The 17,135-nt window shown below is 41.0% G+C and overlaps 1 protein-coding gene across 1 annotated transcript in view; it reads right to left on the bottom strand.

Annotated features, from left to right (window-relative positions):
* Nucleotides 1-17,135, bottom strand: part of BORA (BORA aurora kinase A activator) — a 411,259-nt gene that overhangs the window by 370,925 nt on the left and 23,199 nt on the right. The window contains 1 exon segment of the mRNA XM_078657420.1: nt 14,930-15,130. Coding sequence (XP_078513546.1) covers nt 14,930-15,103 — 174 coding nt within the window. The 5' untranslated portion in view covers nt 15,104-15,130.

The following is a 17,135-nucleotide window of genomic DNA, read 5'->3' as shown; positions in this document are numbered from 1 at the left end:
CATCCACCACGACATCCACCACCACATCCACCACCACCGCATCCACCACCACCACCGCATCCACCACCACCACCACCGCATCCACCACCACCACCGCATCCACCACCACCACTGCATCCACCACCACCACCGCATCCACCACCACCACATCCACCGCCACATCCATCACATCCACCGCCACATCCACCGCCACATCCACCGCCACATCCACCACCGCATCCACCACCGCATCCACCACCACCGCATGCACCACCACCGCATGCACCACCACCACATTATTTACAAAATTAAAAGCCATTGGTATTTGTAATATCAATACATCTAAGTCACGTAAATACAACACACATTGCATTACAAATGCTATAGGTGTCACATTTGCAAAAGTTAAAACTATTGACATTGTAACTGACAAAGCTATTAATTTTGCTATTTTCAAAACCAACACAAATGAAAAAAAGTGTCATTTATAATACCAATCGCTCAAACTTTCCTAATGCGAGACCTATTGCATTTCCAATGCTTGTTATTCACTGTAGGTTTATCAAATGTGATTAGTCTCTCAGTTTGAACCTCTTGTATTGTAGCGAGTTTTGGTGTTCTGCGAGTTTTGGTGTTCTGCTACATCTTGGGGAGTCCACTGGGCCTACTACTTATTATTGGCCACATGATTGTGGTTTCACCAGGTCGATTGATACAACTCTGTTCTCCTTTTTACCAGCAAGGGGCGGTAGTACAACTGATCTTGTTCCGCTGACAGCTAAGACCGGTACTGCTTTTCTGTAAGCAGGCCCAAATTCCTTCTTCACCACGATCTTCTCTCTGACCAGATCCCCAATTTTTGGAATCCAGACAGGCCTTGCTGGGACAGGTGGTTTATCTTCAGTGGCTGTTGGCTGCGGTTTTAGCTTTATGTTGCTCAGGTCTTTTCTTGTTTCATTTAAGTCCTGTAAAATAGCCAAACGATCTTGGATATCAAAGCATTTTTCTTCTACCACTGAAGTCTGACTATCTAAGTCCTGAATATGCATTCTAGTCCCGAACAGTAGTTTGTACGGACTGAAACCTTTTAGAGAATTTCTTGGCAGATTATTAAGACTACGTTGGACACTTGTTAAATGTTGGACCCACCCATCACCCGAACCTAATACCCTCGCCGTTATAGATTGCTTTATGTCTCGGTTTTTTCTTTCCACAATCCCATTTCCCTTAGGATGGAAGGGACCAGAGTACCGCAATGCAATGCCCATGCTGGTCATGGCCTCCTTATAAGCTCGAGAGCTAAAAGCAGGACCGTGGTCAGAATGTAGCATGCCAATTGCGTATGTGCCGATATAGACTCGCAAATCTTTTATAACAGTTCTGGCGTCAGCCGAGCGCTGGTGTCTGCATTTTAAGTGATTCTAGTCTTAAAAAATATATAATGGGACACATTTTTCCTGTTTGATTATGCGTATAGATCGCCTTATGCTCTCTATTTGGGGTCCTGGCACTACTCTGGCCGGTTCGCCACTGCGATCACTGTTGCAGTTTTGACAGCTCATTACAAATTTGTAATGTTGCAGGCTCATTCCCGGCCACCAGTATTCTGATTGTAATTCTCTCAGAGATTCCTTGATCTCTCGGTGCCCTAGACCTTCACCCATGTGTGCGTCTGCTATGAACAAGACTCTCCTGTTCGTGTTTGGAATTACTCTATCCCCCACTCCAGGGATTCGAGCAAAAGGAACGGAGTTTGCATCGATTATGTATGTATAATTGAGTGGATAGTTCAGAGGTAATGCTGCATAGTTGCCTTGTAAAGACGTTTTTACCGCCAGCATGGTTTCTCCGTCTATGTATTTTTCTGAACGCTTTTTTGTGGCTACGGAAGCCGGTTGAGTTGCTTCCGCTTTGGCTGTGTTAGCCAATGAATTCCCTGCAGCGTGAACGCCATCACGCTGATGACTCCGTGTATGTATCACGTGAGTCTTTTGTAGTTCTTTTCGTAAAAGAACTATTTGTTCCCAAAGCGTTTTTTGCTTGATTGTGGCACCTGTGTCATCTTTGTAACCGTTTTGAACCCAGTTCTGCAAATCATTATTGTAAGACTGGACGCAGGAATGCGAATCGCACACTATTAGTGTCGGGAATTCGCGATCAGCAATATCGAGCGCCATTTTTAAAGCTATAATTCAGTTTGTTGACATGAATTGTCTTTTATAGATTGAGACATTGTTACCAGTGGTCTCAATTTACCTTTGTGCCACCGGCATTTAACAACCACGCACGTAGCCTTGTAAGCTTGTTTTCCCCAAACTGAGGGTTCTGCATATCCGTCTGTATATATTACACAGGCGTACTGTTGTAGGGGCAGAATTTCGATTGGCAGAGGATATTCTTTTTCATACGTTAGATCTTTCAGTTTTTTCATGTTCGGGTCAAAATAGTATTTCACTTTTTCTGTAGCAATGCCACGGTAGTTAAATTGCGTGGGCTTGTTAATGACTCAAAGGCTAATTCTACTGTTAAAACAGTTATCCTTTTGCCTTCGGCTTGGACTCTTTCTTTTGCTACAGCTGTTTGAACTGCATTTACAATGTTTTCTGTAATACTGAATGTTTTTTCAGCTTGTGTGTACAAATGTGATTTGTAAACTATTGGTACCGTTTCTCCCTCATTAGAGGTCAGGTACGTGAATCCGCATCTTCCTGGGATAACTCGGATTACAAGGTTGCGTGTGTTATCGCGAGTTTTTAATTTTGTTTTAGCTAACATGTCTGTTTGCAATGATCTCAAAATTTCAGTGTGTTTTTGAGTCCAATTGATTTGTTTAAAATCAGGTTTTAATAATTCATAGAGAGGTTTAACCCTCTCTGCGTAATTTAGAATGTATGCTCTTCCGAAATTCAGGAAACCTAGTATTGATTGTAAGTTCTTCAGCGTTCTTGGTGCTTGGAGGACAGCGCATTTCTCTAAGAAAGTGTCCGCTAGGCTTTTGCCTTCACTTGATCATTCATATCCTAAAAACAGGATTGTTAGATGGGCAATTCGTGACTTTTTGAAGTTGAATTTGTAACTCTCTGCTGCGAACCCAAGTATTATGGTGTTCACTCTTTTCAAGTGAGTGTCCAAGTCATCATCTGCGAGATAGAGGTCATCGACATAAGCTAATGCCTCATCATCATATATTTGTAGTAACTCTGTTACTCTTGCTGAGAATAATCCTGGGCTGCTCTTGAATCCCTGTGGGAGTCGACAAATTATGTGACCCCATTATTGAGAAAGCGGTCAAATACCTGCTTTCAGTTGCAATGTTTTGACAAAAGAATCCATTAGAGATGTCTAATGTTGTTTTGTATTTTTTGCGCACGATGTTATTCATTAGTGCTGCACTGTGTGAGTTTTGTACTGCAAATGTTTTGCAATACGAGTTACGGTGTCTGTAGTCCAAAACTAGACGATATGAATCATCTGGCTTGGAGACAGGAAACAAAGGATTGTTCATTTGAGCGGTGCATGTTTCATCTGGCTTGGAGACAGGAAACAAAGGATTGTTCATTTGAGAGGTGCATGTTTGAATCACCCCTTGGTATTCAAGTTGATCTAAGATCTCCCGGACTTTCTTTTTAGCTTCTTGCTTAATTGGGTACTGCCTTTGTGCAGTGGGTTGACATTTTAACTGGATTTTGTGAGGAGGAGAGTCCTCATCCCATCCAACATGATTTTTGTATAGTGCAGGAGCTTGGGCTACTGCCCATTTTCTTGCATATGTATATTTTTTATGAATTGGAATATGATTTGAGAAGGCAGGCATAATCATTTCTTCGCCATGAGGGCACTCCATGACAAACTCTGGGGGCCAGTCTTTCTCAGCTAAAAGGATGTCATAGCCTTTGGAAAGGTTATCCCAAAATAGACCCCTTACTTTCCTAGTCTTATCTCCCTCTATACGTAATGTTATCTCGTATATTTTAAGAGGTTTGCTAACTCTGGTATCCGCAGTTTCCACCTGAATGTATTCATTCGTGTCCACTGTCTCCAGATGATTCATCAGGATCTTGCGAGCTATGGTCACTTCTGATGCGCCGTCTAGCATGGTCTGGGCCCATTCTCTGTTTTTCAGTTGTGTCCTCAGTATCCTCGGCATGTTTGATTATTTTAATACTGGCTACCTTCTTTTTTTGGAAATTGTAATTTTTTACTTTGATGAGCAGGTTCCTGGTCTTTGGACTCGACGTGCTCTTCCCTGTGTTCTGACCGTCCTCTTCTTTCCGATTTCTGCGAGGAAGTTTGAAAAGATCGAGAGGGACGTGTATCAATATCTTGATATCTATCAGGTTTTTTCAGATTATCCCTATTTCTAAGGTTGTATCTTTTCTCAGAGGGCTCCCTCTGGGGAGACTTGTGTCCTTGGTCCGGAGATCTTTCTCTCCGCCGAGGAGACCTTCCTCTGGACTGGAATCTTTTTTATTTGGGAGTGGATTGTTTATTTCCATCCCAGCTCTTTTTTGGAGTGTTTATATTATTTTTAATAAATATTTTTTCAGGATTTTCAATTAGTTGGGGTTTTACTGGTTTCCCACCCAAACTCTCTCTACCTAGTTCTTCATAGGATTTTTCTATGATTCTGGCAAGTTCAATTAGTTGGTCTGCTATATCCGTTTCTTTCAATTTCTGGCGGATCGCCACAGATGCTGCTTCTCCCTTTATGTTGGCTAATAATATAGCCGAGACCGGCTTGAAGTCTTTCAGTAATTTCATACCCAGAGTTAAAGCAGGTTCTGGACCGTATTCATTTTGAATCTGTCTCAGCACATCTGGTATTACCGCCATGGATTGAACACGATGTGTTGTTGTGTAAATGGAAGCAAAGACTGTGCCCCAAGTGTCACAGTCCTCCACAGATAGTCAGAATTCTGTGTTTCTCAGTAGGGGTAGTATCCGGAAATACTGCCTCTATTTGAATTATTTTTTGTGCTAACCAGAATGGAATTTGTTCCCGTTTTGCGGGTGTTTTACCAAGACACGAGTGTATGTTCTGTGGTGTAATTTTGTTTGTGTTCCCCTGATGAGGGGTCAGCTGTGGAATGTTGATAGCTGGTTGGGCTGTTGAAGTCTGCATTACCTATTGGACTAATTGTCTATGTATTTTAATCAGTTGTTTTAGCTGAGCTAAAAGTTCTGGTACTGACATTTTTTCAATGTCGGGATGTGGTGTGTAGCTGGCTAGAACCGGCCACGTTGCTCCTGGTCTACCTAGGGGACCGAGCCTGGAGATGTGATTATGTTTTAGGGCGCCTTTAAACCAGAGCAGGTGCTCTTGGTATTTTCACCTCCTCGAAAGGGGTGTACTCTTCCGGAGGTTCCTCTATTTTGTAATAGTGGAAGTCGTGTGTGACAGCGTTTGCTGCTGGAAAGTTTATCCATGAATAGAATCTGCCGATATTCATGAGCCTCAATTACGAATACGACTATTCCACCTCTTGGTGTTAGTCCATTTTCTATAAGTTTAAGAGTTATAGTTCTTCTTATGTTGACCGGAATGAGTATAGCATTCGGGTCATTCTGTTGGAGAGTTGTGTCTTCCAACAACAGTCGAGATGCTGTAGCATCTCTTTCTTCGTCTCCTTCAGGCATTTTACTGACAGAAGTTTTTTTGGTTGCAGATCAGGTTTCAAGGAAACAAAGATTAGGTGCACAATATTTTGGAACACTGTATCCTTCAACGTTGACTAAACCAAAAACTATACATAGGAATCTCTTCCTACTAAGTTCCGGCGGATTTTAACCTTTTACCCACTCCAGACGTCTTGGAGTATTTACGGGAAAAGGGGTCTGTGTGAAAAAGCACGACTGAGTTACTCTAACGTCTTGCGTTAGATTTATCGCCTTACCAAACGTTGGGCGCCATGTAGTGTAGTTCCTATAGTCCCAATAGGCTCTGCACATTGGAATAATATATTCAGCAGTATAGACGTAGGACTGAGGTCATCTAGGTCTCTACTGACTATATTAGACTTAATTAGTTTTGCCAGCTAGCTCAGAGGTCACTAGAAACTTTCTCTAATAAACGAGGAGTTTAACCTCCCTGGATAGACAAGAATGGATTAGCTTCTGACAACCATATAACATGACAACTTTGCTCTCTCAGAATAAGAGTGTATCTCTAGAGTCGTGTGAAAACAATAGACCGCTATTTCGCTCAGTCAAGTGTGCATACTTAGTTTCACCAGAGAGTAGAGAAAAGAAAGACGGGCGTTTTCAATAAAAGGTGTTATTTATGGAGCAGTCTTCTTCCTCATACAAGAGAAATGAATTGCCACAATTGCAATACTCATAGTAAAGTAAAGTGCGTACAGTAAAAGGAGGATTAAGAAATAATACTGTAAAAGCATTGATATGGTTTCTTAGCCATAAGATACTTTAAAATAGATAAATACGTATATACATTGACTAACGTACTCAACTGGTGCTTCTAAATACGCCTACCCCGGTGTACCTGACCTAAGCCTAATACGTGGGAAGGAGTAAGTAAGTAGCAGTTTAAGTTAAGTTTGTTTTGCCAAGAATCTGACTCAAGAATTCTCTCTAAGGTTTTAGTCAGCTCCGTACCAGGGTATTAGAAAGCAGGAGGTCTGGTATCTCTCTCTCAGGACTCGATATCCCAGTAACCCGCGAAGGTATCTGGAAACACCGGAGCTGGATTTCTCGACAGGAGAAAAGACAGCGTCTCTCTCAGTGCGTCAAAAGAGGAGGGGCAGCGTCCGTGGGCTCTCGCATCAGCTGGGCTCTCGGGCAAGTAGTTAGCTGCTCTGCTCCAAAATCACCACCGTGGGTTTGCTTAAGGCAACGTTGGTATATTTATACCTGAAAGGTGCCGGGTTTGACGTAAGGTTGGACATAAGACGTCAATAAAGATGTCACTAAGAACTGGCCGTTCTTACAGTGCTTTACAGGAGTTCTCGGATGAAATCAAAACAAAAGCAAGGGGGATTTCCCAGGTTGCTGGAGGTTTGGATTGTTTAGAGAACTCGTTGTGCTTTTTAGGGGGCCGGGGAAGTAGCCTTGCTTAATGTTACAGCATGTGCTACGACTGAATATGGATATGATTATTATGCCGTTATAGGGCTATTATTCATTATAACTGAACAAGGGCATAAAATAGTAATATCGAATTAGGCTCCTGGATAAAAACACAATAGTAGTGCGATAAGCCCATACCATTTCCAGCACCATCTCCTTCGCAAACCTTCCACTGGCACAATACATTTGAATTATGCCCGTAATAACTCGGTTAGTCCTCTCACACAAACCATTACCCAGCAGGTTGTACAAAGAAGTGCAATGATGCACCACACCACAGTCAGCAAGGAAAGAGCACGTTTCGAGAAAGAAGCAGAGTACAAGTATCTGTAATTAACACAGCAGGATAATCTTCCTCCTGAAACAAACACTTCAAGAAGGAAATCGTGCTCTTAGTGGTAATGTCTTTAACAAAGCCCACATTTAACCTCTTAGGAAAAACATCAACAATAGGAAAACGTTGACTGTGTGGTAGATCGTCCATAGGCCCTATGAAATCCAGGAAAATACTATGCCAAGGGCTGCCTGGATTGGCAATCTGACCCATGACTGATTTCGTACCAACTTTAAGTCTTTTCTCTCCCTCCTTACAAACAGAATATTTCTCAAACCAAGAAGACACCTGCTCGTCCATTCCTCACCACCAGAAATCAGCTTTAAGTCTGCGTTGAGTCAACGTTTGGCCCAAATGTCCCTCATGAGCCAACTTGACAAGTTTGATCCTTAAACTAGAAAGGGGAATGAATCTATCTCCTCTCATGAGGACATTAGGACCACAAATAGACAATTCATCCAAGATCTTAAGATAAGGGTGCACTGTAACAAGAATGCAACTCTCACACCTGGAGCCTAACATGACCAAGTCCATCACAGCTTTAAGAACATGGTCGATGTCCATCGCTTTGCACCATTCATCACACATAAAAGTACCCTCGCCAACAACTACATCCTGAACGGAGGCAACAGCCCCCTCTTCGTTGGCTACTGCAAAAGATGAACCATCTAGATCTTCACATTTAATAGACAGTCTCAAAAAACGTCACAAACGGAGCAAGTCATATCATCGCCATTTTTTTCTCGTCTTGCTGGTCTTTTAAACATTTTGAAAACAATTTGTAGGAGCCTGTAGTAAGTAAAGATGCAACTTGAACGTCTTACATGGTAAAACAAGTTGATTTATTGAAGGCAACAGCTGAACAAACACTTCACAGCTGACCAGACGAACCAGAAACAGAATGTCCTAATCAACAGGCTAGATTACATGCATGTATTCTAGAAGGGAAAGGGAAAAAGGGAACACAAAGAAAGGCTTCATAATAACTGAGTGCCATGTTGAGAAGAGTGTTAATGTACAGCAGAACCTTAAACCTCTAGGGGCCCCTAAACTGCTGGCTGATTTCCTAAGAGCAACATCTTTCGGTGAGCTGGCAAAAGGGAGATCCCATATCGGTCCTCCATTGTTAAGTAGTCATGGCTGAATGTTGGGATGAATAGCGACGGCGAAACAAGTTTTTAATTAGCGTCACACACTGACTGTCAGGACCTCGAGATGAACATTATGCCTCTCCCCCCTACTGCAACACTTCTTTTTTTGCTGCTCAGCATCTAGATGTTTGTTGGAGTTTTTTGCCTTTACATGCCATAAAGCTTGTGTACTATCCATAAGAGACTGTTTGTGACACTGTGTTCCTGCACTGTATTCAAGTGCAGTAGGGTTCGGAGATGGGGGTAGGCTTATAGGTGTATTATGCAACATTAGGTTGCAGGGTGTTACATATATGTTATTTGTACAGTTTTCTCGTGCTTGCATGCACGAGCTCTTGTTGTGTTTTGAATCTGGATTCCTGGCACGATCAGCATGTTCCACATTAGAACATCTGGTCGGACCTGGAATCAAGACCAACAGTTGTGCGGTGCCAGCCGGAGTCTCCAGTCCTGTAGCCGGTGGTGCTTCATTTCTTTATGGATTAAACCTTTTAAAATCGTTATGAGTCTTCATTTCAAATGAACAATTTGGCGACGATACTGGAAGCATCACCTTGAACAAACAAACCTACTGCTTGGATTTTTTTGGGGGGAAAGTCATTTCTGGAAATTTAAAGATGCCGCTTCGTGTTATTCCTCAAACTTTATTCTTCGCGATGACCTACTTTCGAACCTGATTTATCCACTCAGCAGAGCTGTGGATAATTGATGTACGTTCGAACCCGATTTATTCACTCAGCAGAGTTGCGGATAATTTTGTCCTCAAGGTACGAGCTTCTCAATTCAGTTTGTTTTTGTCTGAGAGACTACGCAGGGGACATTTATATCTTATTCCTGTTTTAACTGTTTGGAAAGTGCAGAGCTATGGATTAGCAGAGCAAGTTGTGCGGAGCTTTTGCCGTGGGGAGCATTTTTCAGATTTGTTGTTATATGATTGTAAACCGACATCCAACTCACCGGTACCCTTTTGGAATTCTCATCTCTCGAATTCTCGGCGAGAACGTTCTTGTCCCTTCTGCAAGTTCTTCGAGGAAGCATTCTTCAAGTGCGACAAGACATTTTTTTTAAATTATTTTTCAAGTGTTACTTTTAGGTGTGTGTACCTTTACATCGATATGTGTGCTCAGGGATATACACTCTTTCTCCTCCACAGCCTTTTTGGTCTGCGGGTAGTTCACCCTGTATGCCATGGGTGGAATGGAAGGCCTACTTCATGAATTATATTGAGACACTTGATGCCAATGGTAAAATGAAACCGCCTGAAAAGAAAGGTATTTTTTTACATTCACTAGGTCCAGAGTGTCTCAAAGCCTTCAACCAATTGCCTAGGGTTGAAAGCAGTGGTGATGGTAATGTTTTCGAAAAAGCTATTTCAGATTTTGATCGTTATTGTTCGCCTAAAGTTTGTATTGGCATATCTAGGTACAAATTCTTTCAAAGAAAGCAGCTTAGTAATGAGACTGTTGATAGTTATGTTTCTGCATTAACGATTCTGTCTTTAGACTGCAAATTTGGAAATCTACAAGAGGATCTCATTATAAATCAGGTGGTAATGCATACCAACAATGAGACAATTCAAGAGAGATTGTGGATTAATGGGGATTCAGATTTAGAGAACATTCTAGCAATTGTGAGAAAATCTGAAATGTCATGCAGAAGTGCGAAATAGGTGAAAGGGGAAACAAACAGTAGCAATAATGATACCGTTGCTAAAGTAAAGCTAAAAAAGGGTTCAAAATAGGAAGACAAAAAAGGAAAAAAGAAATCTACTTATTTTTCTAAAGGGAAAAGTGAAGATTCAAAAGAAAACACAAGGTGTTTTAGGTGCAACAGTAAATCTCACCTTGCTAACTATAAATTCTGTTCAGCAATTAAACCGAGGTGTTCGAACTGTGGTGTTGTAGGCCATTTTTCTAAGGCTTGCAACAAGAAGAGTAAGAATAACAAGGTCAAGTGCTTAGATAGTGATTGTGATGATTCCATTACAGATTGTGGTGAGAGTGGTTCTTTCGTTCTCAACATTAAAGACACCGAATTCCCATTCTCAATATTGATAACACTGTAGTTAAAAAGAAACCTATGTGTGACATGGTTATTGGTGGAGTTAACACAAAAATGTATGCTGGTTCAGGGTCTCCTTATTCCATTGTGAACGAAATGGTTTGGAATTCTCAGTTTGTAGAGAAATTGGGTAAAGATTCAGAATTTCCTGATATCAGCCCTGAGGGTTATTCAGGAGAATGCATTGACATTATTGGTTTCAGAACTCTAATCTTTAGATTCAAGAACAGAGAATGTACTGCGAAACTCTATGTCTCGAGGAAAGGACCTTCTGTTCTTGGATGGTTCGAGCAGGGAAAACTAAATATCATCCTAAATCCTAATAGTCATAATCCTGTTATGGTTATTGATGAATCTGAGGGATTGAGTAATCTACTATTACAGAAATTTCTCATGGTCTTCAGGACTGAAATTGGGAAACTGAATAGTTTCAGGCATGAGATACTTTTAAAAAAAGACTTGTGTCCTAAGGTTTACAAGGCACGCAATATTCCTTTTGCTGTGCGTGACGAAGTGAAAGAAGAACTTGATTCTCTCGTAAAAGAGGGTATAATAGAGAGAATTGAATCTTCGGAAAGGGTTTCGCCCATTGTAGTAGCCAAACGTGCCAATGGCAAAATTAGATAATATCATCATTGATCAATTTCCATTACCACGCATCTGTGAGATGTTGGCCAGCGTTGGTGGAGCAAAATGTTTCTCCTCCACTGATTTCTCTGCAGCATATCACCAGATTGTGTTGCATGAGAACAGTAAAGATTACACGGCATTCATTACACCTTTTGGGTGTTTTAGATATAATAGAATGCCGTTCGGGGTGGATGGCATCCGCGGCGGGAATTTTTTCAGCGGGTCATGCAAGACATTTTGAGAAATTGCAATAATGCAGTGTGCTTTTAGGATGACATCCTTGTTTATAGGCATAATGCAGATGAACATTGGGCAGCGCTAGAAAATGTTCTTACAGCGCCTTCTGATTATGGATTAACAGTTAAACATTTTAAATGTAAGGTTTGTGTGAAATCGGTAACCTATTTGGGGCACGAGCTGTGGGAGGATGGTATTAAACCCAAAAGTGATCTAGTAGAGGCCATACGTTCAGCTCCTCATCCTAAGTCAAAGGATGATGTGAGATCTTTTTTGGGGCTTACTGAATTTTATTCGAGATATGTACCTAATTTTTCTTGTCCTGTGTTTCATATCAGACAATTAATCAAGAACAAGAACACATTTTGCTTGTCTATAGAATGTGAGAATGAGTTTGTTGACATTAAGAATGCTATTTGCGCTGCTACTCTTTCGAGTTTTGATCCTTCACTTCCATGTATTGTTACCACAGAGGGTTTAGGGGCTGTTCTTGCTCAGAAATCTGACACAGGTAAAGAATGCATTATAGCTCATGCTTCAAGATCGCTTACGCCTGCTGAGGAAAAGTACTCTACTATAGAAAGGTACACTTTGGCAGTGGTGTGGGCTCTTGAGAATTTTAGAGTATTTGTACGGTTGTTGACCACTGAAGGTATGTTAAAAGCGTCAGCTCGTATAGCACGTATGTCCATGCGTCTTCATGACTTTATTTATTCTGTGGTTTATGTTCCTGGGAAGGAAAATGCAACTGCTGACTTCCTATCCAGAATGCAGTTACCTCTCAGGGAGAATGTTCACAATGATTGGGATAACGGTCATGTTGCTTTAGTTCATAATGAGGATTCTCCACCTATTAATCAAGTGGAATCCTTTACCAAGTGTGGTTGGTAAATAGATTTCTGAAGGGTGGCCACAGAAAAAAAACATCGATTCTGATCTCAGGTGTTTTTGGGAGATAAGAAATGAACTTTCATTAGTTGATAATATACTCAAGAGAAGTGACCGAGCCATTCCTCCAAGTAAACTCAGACACACTATTGTTTCTCATGGTCATGATGGACATGCTGGCATTGTTAGAACGAAGCAGAAAGTTAAACTTTTTTTTGGTGGCCAAGTATGGACATTTACATTGAACGCTTTGTTAGAAACTGCATTACTTGTGCAAATGCTGATAAAACTTTGGTTACTCTCAAGCCTAATTTAGGTGTGCATGTAATCCCAGATGATCCTTGGCACACCATCGCCATGGATATTATGGGACCAGTTGTTCCAGATTCAGAATATATTTTGGCAGCTATTGATGTATTTTTTAAATGGCCTGTAGTCAAAATTATTGATAAAGTAGATACTGACAATGTTTTGGTTTTCCTGGACGAGATTTTTACTGAGGAAGGTTTACCAGTGCGGCTTATCACTGACAACTGAGTACAGTTCTTGTCCAACAAAGCCAAAGCATTTTTTAAGAGGGTTGGCATAGTTCATGCCACCACCCCTTTGTATAACCCCAGCGGGAATGGTGTTATCGAGCGCTTCAATAAGGTTCTCAGGAGTGCAGTCCAAATTGGAGGAGTTGACAATGAAATGTGGGAATTATAAATTTTCAAAGCTGTCTGGATGTTTAGGACTTCGACTAATGTTATGACTGGGTTTTCTCCTTTTGAGAGTATGAGAGGTAGGGTACCCAGAACTAAATGTAATCCTGTGTGGTTAGCTCCTTCTACCTAACCTAATATTGATCTCATGAAAGTCAAGGAGAATTTGATTCAGAATCATGCCATCAATAAAGAAAGATATGATAGGGGTCAGCTCATGATCCCATTGTAAAAGTTGACATGCTAGTAAAAGTGGAAAAACCATGGAAAGTGAAAAAAGGCGAAAGCCAATTCATGGGTCCATTTGAAATTGTAGAAGTTCAAGAATTCTGTCAGACTTGATAAAACCAAAGTTTGGAACTTAAACAGAATTGCTGTTCTTAAGGGCGACATAAATGTCTATTCTAAGTATGGAAAAGGGTCTAGACTTGGTGATGGTCTAGATGATGGTGATTCTGTTGCAAGTTCTGATCACCCTGTTGAATGTTCTATTGCCAAACCTGATAATAAAATTGTTTCTGAAAGTATTAGTAACAATGATGAACTTGGCAAACGTCATAGGAAAAAACCAAATTGGAGGTCTGATTTTGTTGCTTCCATCAAGAACAAATGTGTTAATTAGATTACAGTTTTTATTGTTTAGTAAAGGGGGAAGATGTGTTACATATATGTTATTTGTACAGTTTCCTCGTGCTTGCATGCACAAGCTCTTGTGTTTTGAGTCTTGATCCCTGGCACGATCAGTATGTTCCACATTAGAACATCTGGTTGGACCTGGAATCAAGACCAACAGTTGTGGTGCCAGCCGGAGTCTCCAGTCCTGTAGCCGGTGGTGCTTCATTTCTTTATGGATTAAACCTTTTAAAATAGTTATGAGTCTTCATTTCAACTCAACAATTTGGCGACGATACTGGAAGCATCACCTTGAATAAACGAACCTACTGCTTGAATTTCGCAGAGGATCCTTGAACGTTATTGCACCTCGGAGCAAAACAAAACAACAACAAAAAACTTTTATTTATAGGCTTGTAAATTATTTGACCCCATCTCAGATGAGGAGCCCTTTGAAAAGAGCTCAGATGAACCAGTAGGTGTTTACAATGGAGTCTTGATCCTATGGTGGCAGAATTTCAGATCTTTCATTTTTGGTCTAAGCCGGCAACAGCTGCTAATGTTATAGGATGGTAAAGTAATAGAAAATGGCCTTTTAAGCAGTCCACTGGGCAGGAGCAGGTTTATTAGTTGGCAAACAACCACTCGTTGTTGACCTTATATCCGCAAAAGTGCAGATTAGTCGACAGAATCCACTTTCAAGAACATTTATGTCAAGTTGCTGGTAAATGTACTGCCTCAGGTTCCTGACAATGCAGCATTTTCTCATTATTTTGACGGAAAGTTATTTTATTAACGACATTGAGACACAGAGTATAATGTGTTAGTCTTGCTGTAGTTGTGTGGGCTAATATGACATGAAGTTCCATCATTGGTAACAGTTCGTTTATATTTACAGGTTTAGCCAAAAAGTGCACTGTTCTTACATAGTGTTTAGTAATTAGTGTTATTCAAGCAGCAGGTTATTTTTCAAATTTAACAAAGGAGATTAAAACGTGGCAAAAAAATGTAAACAAGTAACTGGTAGCTGTATATTCCCCATGCCAGTTTTATGGGTGCTCGAAAGTTGAAGATCGCTCATCACTTCAGAAGGATGTCCCTAGTAACTCGACGCATGATGCTGAACAAATTCTAACTGCAATCAGAGGCTATGGCTACAGATTGCTATAGAAACCGTCAGGCTGACTAGCTAAAAGAGCGGCGCATAACAATCTTTGTTAAGACAAACATTTAAAAACAAAATTTCTTACCGCTGAGGTTCTGCAGGCTTTAAAAATGGTAGGGCTGGATACAGTCGGCTCATGCAAGCTGTAGCAATCACTTGGACTTTCAAAGGGATTGAGAATTGAGGTCCAACCAGGGGTCTCTGGTGTCTTCCGATCATTTGGTTCTTTTGTTTCACTCATCTTTGCAGATTCACACATGTGGTTCCAAACAGATCAATGTAGAGACTTAAATTTAGAAGAGACAAATTAGTTTTAGCCTCATTCCCCACTCGACTTCAATACTAAATGTTTTTTTTTAAAACACATAAAAACAAGTCAAGCAACAATAGAGTAGCAGCTCAAATCGTACAGTGTTTAATTGAAAAAATAACACACCTCAACACTTCTAAACCTGGACAGTAGTACTGTGTGTCCACAATATTTGCCTAATGTTTGGAAATTCAACTGGGACAAGGGCTAACACAGTAGTAACCACCATCATTACCATATGCTATCATGGGCAACACCTAGGCACGGTTCGAACAGAAAGCCCTTCTACAAGAAATCATAGCAGGATTGGTCTCTAAACATGGGGTAATCAGGGATTCATTCTGGGGTGACCAAGTTAAAAAAAAAAATCTTTTTTTTTTTAAAACACCTGTCAAGCTCAAAACAGAATCTAGTGGAATAATTTAGTAGCCACCAAATCATCCCACCAATTTTGCAGGAGGGGGGCTGGGTTAGTGCCTACCAATATTCATATACAATATTCTGGTCTTCGACTTACCCGAAAACTGACTTGTCAGCACACTGTACAGGTGTTTCTGAAACTAGTACTGGTGAGTAGGTGGTAGTGCACACTGAAACAGACAGGCAAAATGGCATTTTAACCCTGCATACGAGTAGGTGTTTGCAGTTTGATCCCTTATCCAGTAAACGTTTTTTGAGGATTGAGTGTACAAGGGTACAGTACTGCCTGATAATGCAGGGAAATTTGCAGTTCCAACCCCCCACAGATTTCAATAAGACACGTATCAAATACTACCCTAAATTATTCAAGATTACGTGATTAGTGGAGAGAATGACGAAGCCCACCTTATCAAATGTTTCTTTTCCCAATGGGTGGAATGCTAGGAGGAGGCCAAATGAAAGAAGCCACATCAAAAATATTTGAGAAACAAGACTGCAATATGAACACTGTCAAGACCTCCAGGGTGCCAACTCCATACAGTCAAATATAGAAACCAGTCTCCCTCACTACAAATAGTTAGTCTCAATCAGAACCACCAATTCCAGTCTGCCGAATTCTGCTAGTAGTGGAAGAGTCCGAATTGAAAATCATGTGTGCCTGTTGGCTGCCATTTTGGATCATGCAGGATTTCTGAAATCCTGAGATCTTGCCACTATCTTGGGGAAAGCCCCTACATAAAAAGGGAGACATGTCCAGACTTAACCACTAGTCAAGGAGCTACTCACTGAAGACAAGGGGCAATTGCTGCAGCCAGAAGAAGTTGTCCCTTAACATTTGTAACTAGAGAGGTAAGCAAGCTTCAATTCAAATATCTGGAGGAAAGTTTAGCTTGTAGAGGGCATTAGAGATCTAGGATTTGTCAAATTGTGATTTTCATACTAAGCTTTCCCGTTCCAGCTTCTTTACTGTCCTACTCCGTCACCCTCTACTCTGGATTTTGAAACCGGGTTCCTTCTCAGGTGGAGGGAAACAATAGTTTGAAACAGGCTGGAGTTCAGATTATTTAATTGCACAGAAGGTATTAAAAGATGGATGAAGAACCTTAAAGTGATGCAGTTCAACTTCCACAGTACCTAATCCCTGGCATCCACATCCCTAAACTCCCCCCCCCCCCATATCTTGTGGCAGCTTGCCAATTGAGACTAGCTTATGGCAGCTGCACCAATGTGAGGGCGGAAAAAGGTTAGTCTGCTCTCTTAAGTATCTAGCCTCAACATACTGACTGGCAAGAGTCAATGTGAATTATTGAGAGGGGCTGTGTTTAGTGTGGGCATTTTCAAGTGCACTGTGAGATTCATACATTGGTAGCAGGAAGAATACTCACTGAATAATGGTGGTCTGTGAAAACAGAAAGAATTAGTTTATGAAAGAGCCAAGGGGGCTTAAGCAGTCAAAAGAATGGTGTTAAAGGATATGTATGGGAATATTACTGTGAAAGGCTGATGTATGTTGCATGAGTAGTGTGTGTACATGGTGAAGGGCATGTACAAATGGCCATAT

The sequence above is a fragment of the Lissotriton helveticus genome, chromosome 8 (assembly GCF_964261635.1).
Source record: "Lissotriton helveticus chromosome 8, aLisHel1.1, whole genome shotgun sequence".
NCBI classification, from domain to species: Eukaryota; Metazoa; Chordata; class Amphibia; order Caudata; family Salamandridae; genus Lissotriton; species Lissotriton helveticus.
The sequence above is the reverse complement of the archived record's forward strand: the minus strand, read 5'-3'. Positions and strand labels throughout refer to the sequence as shown.